At 43.8% G+C, this 15,021-nt stretch overlaps 1 protein-coding gene across 1 annotated transcript; it reads left to right on the forward strand.

Moving 5' to 3' along the window:
- The first annotated feature begins 3,241 nt into the window (after nucleotides 1-3,241).
- On the forward strand, nucleotides 3,242-13,136 carry LOC135503430 (uncharacterized). The gene is made up of 6 exons (XM_064797007.1): nucleotides 3,242-3,283; nucleotides 9,643-10,373; nucleotides 10,625-10,946; nucleotides 11,223-11,287; nucleotides 11,590-11,913; nucleotides 12,509-13,136. Exons 1-6 carry the CDS (start codon nucleotides 3,242-3,244, stop codon nucleotides 13,134-13,136), a joined length of 2,112 nt encoding a protein of 703 aa, XP_064653077.1.
- The last annotated feature ends 1,885 nt before the right edge of the window (nucleotides 13,137-15,021 follow it).

A 15,021-nucleotide genomic window follows, 5' to 3' on the forward strand; every position in this document is an offset into this window, starting at 1 on the left:
TTCACGCTGCATCTAAATTAGATATACAACATGTTTTAGAACATGGCAATATTGGATGGGTTAATAATTTTGGCAGGAATAACAGTGGCGAATCACCCACGACGTCGATCATAGACCTGAAACTTTACGAATATGTTTTTAAAAAGTTGGACGCCAAACAAGCCAATGAAACCAAAATGTAATGTAGATTGTAATTTTCAGGTTTGAGAAAATCCGATATTGATCACCCGATAATCAAAAGTACATTTTTACATGTATACCAGCCATGATCGGAGGATACCAGACTCCGTCACATCCGCGTATCTCATGTTGCGCATATGTTATCGGCTTGCTTTTGATCAATTTCAGTCACTTTGTCAATCTTCGATCAATTGAAAAAGTACAACAACACTGCCACAATTGTGAGTAGCATAGCAGACCTGCATTGATCGAGCGTAAATGTTGATCATGAAGAAATGCAGATCACATGCAACCTGCATGCCATTTGAATTATGAAATGGTGCCGTTTCTTTCTGCAAGGATCGAAGTTATTATATAGGATAAAAGAACCATCTTAGACATCGCCTACTGCTCAGGTTTCACTGAGGTAATTTGAATAGTCAGGAACAACTGCAGCAGTTCCCCGGGCCGTGATAGAGCTCTTGGCTGAGAACAACCAAACTGGAGCAGTTCCCCGGCTGCGACAGAGCTCTTGGCTGAGAACAACCCAACTGGAACAGTTCCCCGGGCTTTGACAGAGCTCTTGGCTGAGAACAACCCAACTAGAGCAGTTCCCCGGGCTGTGACAGAGCTCTTGGCTGAGAACAAACCAACTGAAGCGGTTCCCCGGGTTGCGACAAAGCTCTTACCTGAGAACAACACAACTGGAGCAGTGTCCCGGGCTGTGACAGATCTCTTTGCCGAGAACAACTCAACTGGAACAGTTCCCCGGGCTGTGACAGAGCTCTTGGCTGAGAACAAACCAACTGAAGCGGTTCCCCGGGTTGCGACAAAGCTCTTGGCTGAGAACAACTCAACTGGAGAAGTTCCCCGCGCAGCGACAGAGCTCTTGGCTGAGAACAACCCATCTGGAGCAGTGTCCCGGGCTGTGGCAGAGCTCTTGGCTGAGAACAACCCAACTGGAGCAGTTCCCCGCGCTGCGACAGAGCTCTTGGCTGAGAACAACCCATCTGGAGCAGTGTCCCGGGCTGTGGCAGAGCTCTTGGCTGAGAACAACCCAACTGGAATAGAAAGAATATATATTCAAACTGATTCATAGCGCCAATGTAAAATCATCACTTCGATTCTGTCTAAAATGTACTTGTATGTTTAATCAGTGTCTTATTGAAAGACTTTGATAAAATATACGTGCGAAGTATTACAGAGCGCTTATATAGCCCTTCCCCCACTGATCGCTCTAAGCATCAAATTCCCCAATCTGCTGGCCGATAATCATTAATTCATCAGCCTTGTCGGAGAAATGGTTTCCATAATAAAATATCTGGCATCTTAAAGATTTAACCGGGGCCTTGGTCAGTGACTAATACACACGTTCGTGGTGATACGCCCTCGGTTACGCAAAAACCATTTTGAACACAAACACATGTTTCTTGAAATTTGTTATAAGGATTAAACATTCAAAAACGAAACATTTCTTTTGACTACCCGTCACAAGCCGTTCGTAGATCGATATGATTATTCCTAAAATCAATCAATCCATGAAATATATTGCAATATTTTTTCTGCGCTTTAGTTTAACTGATATTGATTCATGGGTGTCTAGTCAACGAATAAAATGCATTGGGGTTTCACCTTTAATCAGTTTGGAGCATGGGTGACAGCGTCGATAGCTTAAGTCAGTGGGTCCACCTTTGAACGACGTTGAGAGTGAGCCAAGTGCACGATCGCTGCCCAACTTCCAAAAAGTAAATTATTTGAACCACAAGACAAGTATGCTGTTTTTGCAGCTCTTTTTTGTTTTCTGTGCAATGACCGCTACTGTGAAAGGGGCCAATTGTAAGTATTGTTTATTACTCTGAACCAAATGCAATCGAAAGGGACAAAATTAACTCGAATTTGAGTCCTTGCTGGAACCGAGTGGGGCTTCATGGTAGAGTGCGTCAGATATCATCTGCGCGGAGACGAACATTAGTACAGCGTCGTCACGTCATTGGCTCTCGATTCGATCACCTTGCCACTGCTACAAAACTGGGAATGACGTTGCGTCATCGTACGTAATAGCGGGGTGACTTTATACCGAACTCGCCCTGCACTCACGTGGCGGGAAAGCTTTTTTGTGGTTTGACATGTGCGTGCTATTAATACCGAATAACGCGTTTTCTACTATACATGTATAAGAGTTGAAACGGGATGAGCTCAGGAGCCCGGGGTTATCTTATCTCCAATGACCGTGTTCAGAATGCCTTCGTGACGTATTCAGTTAGAGTTATACTGCAGCGCTGATGAATCGAGATGCTCCCGAGTTTCGTCGAGCTGATGACTTTGGGAGGTTCGCAGATAATTTGATTTTTCATTTCATGGTTGACCATTGATCAAAGTTGTTGGTACATTCTAAAAGATTATTTCACGGCGCTATCATTTGCACATTAAGGGAAGTTTCTCCTTTAACTATGAATCTTATCTCGGCGCTGGCAGTTATAGCTTAATTATGGTTCGAAATGGAAAGGCTATCGTGCAGTTATTTTGAGAAAAGGCTCAGACGAGAAAAAGTCTGGAAACTTTTTCCTGTACTTAGTCACCCCGGCTATTCAGACCTTCAAACTGATGGGCAATTCCCATTCTGACGAGCTGCCGATTCCAGATCTGATATGCACCCTGCGAAGACTTTTCAATATAGCACCAGATAATGTTAACGTCAAGAAATCGCCTGATCACGAAACATTAATGCTTCCCCTCGGATCTTCGAACAAGAACCAAGAGATTGACATCTTGCACATAACATTTGATTCAGTAATATGGTAGATTTAAGCAAAAAGCATGCTCGCATTCAAAGATCGATAGGGCTGCTTACTTTTGAATCGGCACAATCCACGGTCATTTGAATGACTCTAATTAAGCTAAATCTTCCCATTAAATAGGCTGGATAAAGAATGAATGCATTCCAAATCTTCCCTTAGATCCGAATGCAAGCATTTAAATTACGATATATAATGGTTTCCTGATGTACAAGACGATTTTATGAGACTTTGTAGAACATTTTCCATGTGGTGTATGTATATGATGGCTCGGGCAGAGCGTCGGAATGGCAGTCGCCCGTCAGAAGGCAGATCTGATTAGCCAGAATGTAAGTGCATCCGACCATTACAGATCTGTTCTGTGTTCCCGCTGGCTATACACATCGTCATGGTGACTGTTACGGGAATGATTTTTACACCGTCTTTCGTAATCGTGTGTCGTTTATCCTGTGCATTGCCCTGTGCAACAAATGCGCAAACTGTCGTGCGTTGCAATTTTCACAAAAGCATTCATGCTTGTTGAAATTGAAGTCCTGTGATACTGTTGCGAATCCTGATCGTCTATCATACAATATGTATAAACGAATAGGTAGGAACTTGATATGACCTGTAAACAAGGAAAGTTAATGTGATGTCTCATGAAAATGGTGTCATATTGACAGTTATTCGAATGTATGCCGGGCTAACAAAAAAATCCGTTTGACATCAGTTAATTTAAAAAAAGTGTCGTACAATGTATGCTGTCATTGTGACATTATTCTGACTTCAATTTGAATGACATCAGAATAATGCCAGAACAACGATGCAAGAAAGTGTGCATCACGTCTTGGATGAAGGGCTACCACTCTATCTCTTCCGATGGTGACGATGCCATTTTGAATTATAAAGACAACTAGTACCACGCTTCTTGCCAGCTGTTTTATATGTGTGTTTATTCGTCGAGAAATAGTTCTGACACATGTGGTGCATTTACAGATTTGTGCTGGGTGCTAGGTGCTTGTTTACAACGATCTATTTACATATCCGTGAAAAATCAAGGTTCAAAGAATTTAACTAGTGCACAGAAAATCAATCATTTCTGTTAATTCCCTATGATTAAACGCCGCATCCCCTACGTCTCGCATGACCATCAATTCGCTAATCTGTTCCGCTAACCTATTTTGCCCGTTCTTATCATTCACTATATAAAAAACCCTCAACATATCTCCCCAGCTGTCCACATTGTTCCTATCTAACCCATATTTTGCATACAACATGTTGACACTTCTCCCCAGTGAAGATTCACTCCCCTGACACACAAGTTTAAAACACAAGCTGACAAATACATTCTTAGATGAAGACATACCACCCATAAAATTCATTAACCGTTTTTCTAGTTCAATTTCAATACAAAAGTCGTGAACAATGCACGGCAGTAAATCATTGTGAGTCCTGTATGGTAGATTTAAAACCCGTCGCAGACACTTCCGCCACGCAACAAACAATTCCTCCATATAAGGCTTAGACAAGTCCAGAAGCTGGGAACCATATAAAGACATACAAAAACTTTTGAAAAGTGCGTACCTTACATGCGCATGGGCAAATCTGAACTGTGCCATTAACATGTTAGTTCTTTTGTACAAGTCATTTATTAAAAGCTCTACTCTTCTCCGATCAACACGAGGACCCAAAATAATACCGAGGTGTTCTTCCTCCATAGATATGAGTATCTGTGTGCCCTCAAAAAACAATGCCCTTGGTGGATCATCTAACCCAAAAACTAAAAATCTACTTTTTGATGCATTGAACGAAATATTAAAGTCAATTGAAAAACAACTTGCTGTACTCAACATTTTCTTCAACCCACGTAATGAGGGTGCAAGCATGATTAGGTCGTCTGCGAAGGCAAAGACGCCACAAAAGAGGTTACCAACATGGCACCCAAAACCAGCCTTCTTTAAATTCGCCACTAGCTCATCTATGTAAATACCAAAGAGTACAGGAGACAATACACCACCTTGTTTCACACCATTAGAGACAGCAAATTCTGCTGAGACACATTCCCCCCATTGAACTCTCACCCGTTGTTGGGTGTATAAAGATGCCAGAAACCTTGCCGCAAACGGGCACAACCCTTTTTTAGTCAAAAGACTGAATAACTTTACAAAATGCACGCAATCAAAAGCCCGGCTAGCGTCCAGCATGACACAATATACTGCTGTGTTACAGCTTTTATAATAATTAATGACCTCATTTACAATTGAACTGCACGCCGCCGAAGAAACACCAGTCTTAAAACCAAATTGAGCATCGGAGGTCTGTAAAACCTTTTCATACTTTTTAAGAAAATGTTGTCCATAATTTTTCCGATGATGCTACTTAAAGAGATACCACGATAATTATCTGAGACATTTAAAGACTTTCTGCTGTTCTTCGGAATTGGAATAACTCTGGTTTGAACGAAACCACGGGGACAATAACCATGACTCATCATGGAACTCAATAAAAGTGACAAATACACATTCAACCTTTGACTCCCATTGATAAAAAGATCTGACATTATTTTAGGATTACTATCCGTCTTTCCGCGCTTTAATCGCCTGATCCCACCAACTACCTCTTGGAATGAAATATCATGACTGGCATCACAATTACCATCCCGACAACCACTGGCGATTCCTAAATCCAGATCCCTCTTCAAGTCATTCATCTCATTTACATTGTACGACACCGAGTTATACAAACTTTTGAATTTTTCACCAAAGAGATTACATGTAGCGTCCATGCCACTAACTCCGTCCATGCTATTTGGTTGCATAGCTCTTGTTCCCTTAACCTTCTTCACATTCTTCCAAAACTCATTTTTATCATTATTTCCGAGTGACTCGGCTAACTTATTAGCTGCAACCCTATCATGATTTGTCTTGTTTCGTTTAACTGATAGATGATACAAGGCCCTTGTATGGCGCCTTATGTCAGCGATCACCCCCAGCCGCGACTGTGCATTCCATTGTTTTAGGCGCTTTGATTGTAGCGCGTTTGTCCGTGACAACAACATTAAGAAATGTTACCTCCTCGATATACTTAAGTTTACTGACGTCTTGAGTACTACTACTTTTAGGGGTAACGACTTCTTGCGCCTGACATTGTGAATATAGCAGTATTTTATCAAATGTGATAGAAATTAACACTTTCCGAAATGAAAGCATATGTAAGGATAATAAGTGTTTTTTAGTTGAGTAGTTCTAAGTCGTCTCGCTAGGGCGTAATATCAACTAGTACACTGGTTTAACATGTCGATAGATAATTCCAAGGATCACGGCGGCTTAATGCATCTGTTTGCTTCATTGAAATACTTGCTGACCTTGAGAAGAAATGACGACACAAAAGAAACATACAAAACATATTGCGGGGCGTACGGCTCACATTTATTATCTTTATCCGAATGTACCCTTAAACCCTGTAATGAAATGCCTTGTATCTATTGTGTTGCTAAGGTAAACCTGTACCTTTACCCACCGTGAGGATAGATATGGCTGAAGTACGTAACATAAACACAGACAGAGAAGGTAACCAGGTGGGGTGGTTGATTCCATGACGTCAAAATGTCGAAATTAGCCACCCATATCAAATTGTCATGGCGACAAAATATGGAGGTCAGCCAGGGAATCATGTATACATTCATGTCCTCGTACACCCACGCATTCATGATTTGGTAGTACTTATTGCTCCGACTGTGAAATTAACAAGCATTAACCATGAATTAGTTGACACACCAATAAAACGAAGTAAAAAATAACATCAAAATGGTTAGTAATTAATTCTCTGATGGTGAAACTATATTCGATCACGCATGGTCATCACTAAAGCGATATACGGACATAGTCCAGGGCGTCAGGATATATACAGTTTTTTTCACGATCCTCAACGATAAGGTCGACGGCAAGCATTTTACACAACACTTCAGGCAATGCGTATCATTTCGACTCGGTCTATGCATAGAATTTTCCCATTTAGTTCGAAAACAAAGCAGACATACCTCACCATGTCAATCCGTCGTATAGACGACTTATGAAACCCTGATCTCGTATTTTTCTCGTATTTCGATCGTATTCTGTTCAGCATCGTTATCTCTCGTAAATACACAGTGGTGCCGAATCTGTACATCGAATTCATCTCGTATAATAAATCTAGACTGGGAAGTCGTGCAGAGAAAATTCAAGAATCTTATCGAAAAGATAGAACCATGGTATTAGCGCTATAATCCCCATAGTAAGATATCGAGAATTATCATGAATTCTCGTAAATTTAATCCTTTATAATGATGAAGTAAATTCGATCGAATCCGATCAGAATACGAGACTCTTCCAGGTAGGTCCAAGGTTTCAGTTCTGTAATAGTATCATGAACTGTTGGTATGTTTGACATGGTTTCTATTTGACAACATCAATTACATTTTTTTAAACAAGTTGACATGGTCGGTGGATACCCCATCGAAGAAGTAAGCATTTTTTGTGATTTTTTTACGTAATAACTTGTAACGACTATGTTGGGGTTGTTATCCGGTACACTCCAGGAAGTCCAACCCACTGAGAAATCATATTCATCATTTAGTTTAAACTCACTTAGTTTCTCACGATTTATGTTATTAATTCATTCAAATTTGTTTCACCTCGTGCTGGTATCTGTAAATTTTTCATTTTTTTTCTTATTTGATAGTAAGCATGAAATCTGTAAAATGATCTGATGATTTAATCATTGTGGTTTAAATGATCTTTAACGGATACACCACAACCAGTTAGTTGTTGCAAACCATGCATACAGCCATGTTAAAGTGATTCTGGTAAAACGATAGTGGGTTTTTCATAAGTCTTTGCTAGGCAGTCCTTTTTATTTCTAAAACTTAATAACCCGGGAGTTATGTTTAATTCTTTTACACTGAAAAAAATTATTAACTTTAACATAAACATAGAAGTTAAAGTAGTCATATGTCAACATGTTATGTTGCTAACGGATAAATCTTATTACTAGCGACTTTTTGGGTGGAATTTTAATTCTAACCACTTTTTGGGTGAAGATTTAGGAAGGATTCTAGGGCAAAATTTAGGAAAGTCTTAGTGTCTTGCATGCAGTTTCCTATTATTAACAGGAATATTTATTTTCCAATTTCTGACCGCTTATTCTCGGATCAGTCAGATCTCGCATCAAAGTTGGTGCAAACTCCATCAAAGTTGGTGCCAACTGCAGCTCCTTTTATTAGTACTTACTCTATTTTCCATTTACCTGTCCTACTCCCGAACAGGGCAACATAATGACAAAGTCCGAGGTAGGCTAGTCGAATGAACCATCGACGTTTATTCTCTGAGACAATCAGATTAACACCGTATACACGTCGATGCATGGATATCAGCAAAACTGCGTAGATAAAAGCACGTGGAAATGTACATTTGCATAAAGAACCCGGAAAAAACGCTACGACTATGAGAAAAATTTATAAAAAGTATCTACATGTATCTACATAATCTACCAAATTAATGTATTCTTTATGTAGCTGTACAGTGTTTATATGCACCAAATTCGAAATCAACTAAGAAATAAAGTCATATTTGGACATTATTGACGAGAAAATTGCAAAGCCGGCATCTTCCGCCATCAATATTATTGTCAGGTGCAGTAGTCAATCTCCTCACCAGAGGGTCTTTCTTCACCCTAGTCTTAAAGTAACTTCATTTCAATTAACGGCCTTAACCGACCTCATGCTAGGGGGCTTCCTAGGTTGGAGCCGGAGCAGTTCATTCGAATGACAGAACGAAGAAGAGATGATGGAGATTCCGGCACCAGTGTCGATCAATATGTCAAGGTCAGCGATCCTCGATTGTGCCGTCAATTAGATTGGCGACTCCGGACAGTATAGGGCAGAGGAATTGTGACTCGCTTCGAGACAGACATATAGTGATTTCAAAACCCAATCCTTTATCCAGATTTAGTGCTGCTATGATTATCATTATCAACTTGATGACTTTGATTACTTCAGAATGAGAGTTAAAATTGACTATTTTTATGCGATTCTTTCACGCTGCATCCGCAAAAGATATACAACATGTTTTAGAACATGGCAATATTGGATGGGCTAATAATTTTGTCAGGAATAACAGTGGCGAATCACCCACGCCGTCGATCATAGACCTGAAACTTTACGAATATGTTTTTAGAAAGTTGGACGCCAAACAAGCCAATGAAACCAAAATGTAATGTAGAATGTAATTTCAGGTTTGAGAAAATCCGATATTGATCACCCGATAATCTAAATGCTGTACCAGGACAATTGGTAATAATGAAGTGTCTCGAAAGTACATTTTTACATGTTTACCAGCCATGATCGGAGGATACCAGACTCCGTCACATCCGCGTATCTCATGTTACGCATATGTTATCGGCTTGCTTTTGGTCAATTTTAGTCATTTTGTCAATCTTCGATCAATTGCAAAAGTACAACAACAATGCCACAATTGTGAGTAGCATAGCAGACCTACATTGATCGAGCGTAAATGTTGATCATGAAGAAATGCAGATCACATGCAACCTGCATGCCATTTGAATTATGAAATGGTGCCATTTATATCTGCAAGGATCGAAGTTATTCTATTGGAAAAAAAAACCATCTCAGACATCGCCTACAGCTCACCTTTCACTGAGGTAATTTGAATAGTCAGGAACAACTGGAGCAGTTCCCCGGGCTGTGACAGAGCTCTTGGCTAAGAACAACCGAACTGGAGCAGTTTCTCGGGCTGTGACAGAGCTCTTGGCTGAAAAAAGCCCAACTGGAACAGTTCCCCGGGCTGTGACAGAGCTCTTGGCTGAGAACAACCCAGCTGATGCAGTCCCCCGGACTGTCACAGAGCTCTTGGTTGAGAACAACCCAACTGGAGCAGTTCCCTGGGCTGTGACAGAGCTCTTAGCTGAGATCAACCCAACTGGAACAGTTTCCCGGGCTGTGACAGAGCTCTTGGCTGAGGACAACCCAACTGGAGCAGTTCCCCGGGCTGTGACAGAGCTCTTGGTTGAGAACAACCCAACTGGAGCAGTTCCCTGGGCTGTGACAGAGCTCTTAGCTGAGATCAACCCAACTGGAACAGTTTCCCGGGCTGTGACAGAGCTCTTAGCTGAGGACAACCCAACTGGAGCAGTCCCCCGGGCTGTCACAGAGCTCTTGGTTGAGAACAACCCAACTGGAGCAGTTCCCTGGGCTGTGACAGAGCTCTTAGCTGAGATCAACCCAACTGGAACAGTTCCCCGGGCTGTGACAGAGCTCTTGGCTGAGAACAACCCAACTGGAGCAGTTCCCCGGGCTGTGACAGAGCTCTTTGCTGAGAACAAACCAACTGAAGCGGCTCCCCGGCTGCGACAGAGCTCTTGGCTGAGATCAACCCAACTGGAGCAGTTACCCGGGCGGAGACAGAGCTCTTTGCTGAGAACAACCCAACTGGAGCAGTTCCCGGGCTGTGACAGAGCTCTTTGCTGAGAACAAACCAAATAAAGCGGCTACCCGGCTGCGACAGAGCTTTTGGTTGAGGACAACCCAACGGGAGCAGTGTCCCGGGCTGTGACAGAGCTCTTGGCTGAGGACAACCCAACTGGAGCAGTTCCCCGGGCTGCGACAGAGCTCTTTGCTGAAAACAAACCAACTGAAGCGGCTCCCCGGCTGCGACAGAGCTCTTGGTTGAGGACAACCCAACGGGAGCAGTTCCCCGGGCTGTGACAGAGCTCTTGGCTGAGAACAACCCAACTGGAGCAGTTCCCCGGGCTGCGACAGAGCTCTTGGCTGAGAGCAACCCAACTGGAGCAGTCCCCCGGACTTTGACAGAGCTTTTGGCTGAGGACAACCCAACTGGAGCAGTTCCCCGGGCTGCGACAGTGCTCTTGGCTGAGAACAACCCAACTGGAGCAGGGTCCCGGGCTATGACAGAGCTCGTGGCTGAGAACAACGCAACAGGAGCAGTCAGCCATGCAATGGTAGAAGGCAGTAACTCCACTTTTCATAGTTTTGAGAAAAACAACAATTTGTGATCAACCTTATGACTCAAACATGAGGAATCTTATCAAAATACTTACAATTTGATATTTGTCTTTTCATCTTCCAAATATCAAAAGTACTGTGATTTAGGTCAAAAGGTCAAAGTTCAAGGTCAAAGTGGAGTTACTGCCTTCTTCCATTGTAAACCACCGCCACTATTTTTGGTTGTACAATCATCAAAGGCAGTAACTCCAATGCGTTTTTGACTGTAACAGGGAAGTGGGAGAACAGTGGCTGTCAAGGATCAAGTGCACCCAGTCAATGAATTATCAGGGGCGGGGTACTGGGGTGGGGTGTGGGGGTCCACAGGCACTTGGAGAAAAACAATGGTAGAAGGCAGTAACTCCACATTGGACATGGAGTTACTGCCTTTTACCATTGCAATTGGAGTTACTGCCTTTTACCATTGTATTAGTGTCTGGAGGTCGGAGTAACTTCTCACCCCCATGCTGAAATCTCAGAAAATATTGCTTCTACAGGGATAACAACCATTTCAGAAGATAAAGCACTAGCAGTAGTTCCAGAAATGCCCAAAAGGTGGATTTGACCAAAATATGGAGTTACTGCCTTCTACCATTGCAGGGCTGCAGTGTCCCGGGCAGTGACAGAGCTCTTGGCTGAGAACAACCCAACTGGAGCAGTTCCCCGGGCTGTGACAGAGCTCTTGGCTGAAAATAGCCAAGCTGGAACAGTTCCCTGGGCAGTGACTGAGCTCTTGGCTGAGAACAACCAAACTGGAGCAGTTTCCCGGGCAGTGACAGAGCTCTTGGCTGAGAACAACCCAACTGGAGCAGTTCCCCGGGCTGTGACAGAGCTCTTTGCTGAGAACAACCTAACTGGAGCAGTTCCCCGGCTGCGACAGAGCTCTTGGCTGAGATCAACCAAACTGGAGCAGTTTCCCGGGCTGTGACAGAGCTCTTGGCTGAGATCAACCAAACTGGAGCAGTTCCCCGGGCTGTGAGAAAGCTCTTGGCTGAGAACAACCAAACTGGAGCAGTTTCCCGGGCTGTGACAGAGCTCTTGGCTGAAATCAACCAAACTGGAGCAGTTCCCCGGGCTGTGACAGAGCTCTTTGCTGAGAACAAACCAACTAAAGCGGCTCCCCGGCTGCGACAGAGCTCTTGGTTGAGGACTACCCAACGGGAGCAGTTCCCCGGTCTGTGACAGAGCTCTTTGCTGAGAACAAACCAAGTGAAGCGGCTCCCCGGCTGCGACAGAGCTCTTGGTTGAGGACAACCCAACTGGAGCAGTTCACCGGGCTGTGACAGGGCTCTTGGCTGAGATCAACCAAACTGGAGCAGTTCCCCGGGCTGTGACAGAGCTCTTTGCTGAGAACAAACCAACTAAAGCGGCTCCCCGGCTGCGACAGAGCTCTTGGTTGAGGACAACCCAACTGGAGCAGTTCACCGGGCTGTGACAGGGCTCTTGGCTGAGATCAACCAAACTGGAGCAGTTCCCCGGGCTGTGACAGAGCTCTTTGCTGAGAACAAACCAACTAAAGCGGCTCCCCGGCTGCGACAGAGCTCTTGGTTGAGGACTACCCAACGGGAGCAGTTCCCCGGGCAGTGACAGAGCTCTTGGCTGAGAACAACCCAACTGAAACAATTCCCCGGGCTGCGACAAAGCTCTTGGCTGAGAACAACCCAACTGGAGCAGTTCACCGGGCTGTGACAGGGCTCTTGGCTGAGATCAACCAAACTGGAGCAGTTCCCCGGGCTGTGACAGAGCTCTTTGCTGAGAACAACCCAACGGGAGCAGTTCCCCGGGCTGTGACAGAGCTCTTGGCTGAGAACAACCCAACGGGAGCAGTTCCCCGGGCTGTGACAGAGCTCTTTGCTGAGGACTACCCAACGGGAGCAGTTCCCCGGGCAGTGACAGAGCTCTTGGCTGAGAACAACCCAACGGGAGCAGTTCCCCGGGCTGTGACAGAGCTCTTGGCTGAGAACAACCCAACTGGGGCAGTTCACCGGGCTGTGACAGGGCTCTTGGCTGAGATCAACCAAACTGGAGCAGTTCCCCGGGCTGTGACAGAGCTCTTTGCTGAGAACAAACCAACTAAAGCGGCTCCCCGGCTGCGACAGAGCTCTTGGTTGAGGACAACCCAACTGGAGCAGTTCACCGGGCTGTGACAGGGCTCTTGGCTGAGATCAACCAAACTGGAGCAGTTCCCCGGGCTGTGACAGAGCTCTTTGCTGAGAACAAACCAACTAAAGCGGCTCCCCGGCTGCGACAGAGCTCTTGGTTGAGGACTACCCAACGGGAGCAGTTCCCCGGGCAGTGACAGAGCTCTTGGCTGAGAACAACCCAACTGAAACAATTCCCCGGGCTGCGACAAAGCTCTTGGCTGGGAACAACCCAACTGGAGCAGTGTCCCGGGCAGTGACAAAGCTCTCGGCATAGAACAACCCAACTGGAGCAGTTTCCCGGGCTGTGACAGAGCTCTTGGCTGAGAACAGCCCAACTGGAACAGTTCCCCGGGCTGCGACAGAGCTCTTGGCTGAGAACAACCCTGCTGGAGCAGTTTCCCGGGCTGTGACAGAGATCTTGGCTGAGAACAACCCAACTGGAATAGAAAGATTATATGTATATTCAAACTTATTCAAAGCACTAATGTAAAATCATCACTTCGATTCTCTCTAAAATGTACGTATGTATGTATAATCAGTGTCTAATTGAAAAACGTTGATAAAATATACGTGCAAAGTATTACAGAGCGTTTATACAGCCCTTCCCCCACTGATGGGTCGAAGCATCAAATTCGTCAATCTGCTGGCCGATAATCTTTAATTGATCAGCCTTGTTTGAAGAATGGTCTCCAAAATAAAATATCGGGCATTTTAAAGATACCACCGGGGCCTGGGTCGGTGACTACTACATAAGTTCTTGGTGATACGCCCATCGGTTACGCAAAAATCATGCTCAACACAAACACGTTTCTCGAAATTTGTCATAAGGATTAAACATTCAAAAACGAAACGTTTCTTTTGGCTACCCGTCACAAGCCGTTCGTAGATCGATATGATTATTCCTAAAATCGATTAATCCATGAAATCTACGGCATTATTTTTTTCCGCGCTTTTGTTTAACTGATATCGATACATGGGGTCTAGTCAATCGACAAAAATACATTGAGGTTTCACCTTTAATCAGTTTGGAGCATCGGTGACAGCGTCGATAGCATGGGTCCGTTGGTTCAGCTTTGAACGACGTTGAGAGTGAGCCAAATGGACGATCGTTGTCCAACTTCCAAAAAGTAAATTATTTGAACCACAAGACAAGTATGCTATTTTTGCAGCTTATTTTTGTTTTCTGTGCAATAACCACTACTGTAAAAGGGGCCAACGGTAGGTATTGTTTATTACTCTGAACCAAGTGCATTCGAAAGGGACAAAGTTAACTCGAATTTGAGTCCTTGCTGGAACCGAGTGGTGCTTCATGATCAGAGATCATCTGCGCGGAGACGAACATCAGCACAACATCGTCACGTTATTGGTGCTCGATTCGATCACCTTGCCACTGATCCAGTGGCAGAGCCGAAAAGCGTGCAATTAGTTCTGAACGCAATTTGTTTGCAGTTTCCATAACTATGACGTCTACTGGTCCAGAATCCGTCTGGTGCCAGGCTGGCCCCCTTGGGCAATTTAAGATATCTTTGTTTCCATGGCAACCACTTACAAAAAACGTGTCTTTTTGTAAATCGCATTTTCTTCCGACATAGAAATCGCATTTACAGAATTAAAACAACTAATCATATGTAAATCAAACCTGGCTACCACTTCAGCGCAATAAAAAGATGATTAAAGGTCAAGGTCACTGGGAAAAGTCAAGGTCATTGCGCAAAATGCACTTTTTTGAACTTTTTTTTTCATAACAAAAATGTTCTCCTGCAAATTACTGGCATGTTTTATTATATTAATGGGTTTATTTTCCTAAATGTTTTGTCCGTAGATAATGACCTTTAAAAATGACGTATCATACATAACTGGCACCTGAACACTTCTCGAGTAATACGAA

The sequence above is a fragment of the Lineus longissimus genome, chromosome 19, assembly GCF_910592395.1.
Source record: "Lineus longissimus chromosome 19, tnLinLong1.2, whole genome shotgun sequence".
Taxonomy (NCBI): domain Eukaryota; kingdom Metazoa; phylum Nemertea; class Pilidiophora; order Heteronemertea; family Lineidae; genus Lineus; species Lineus longissimus.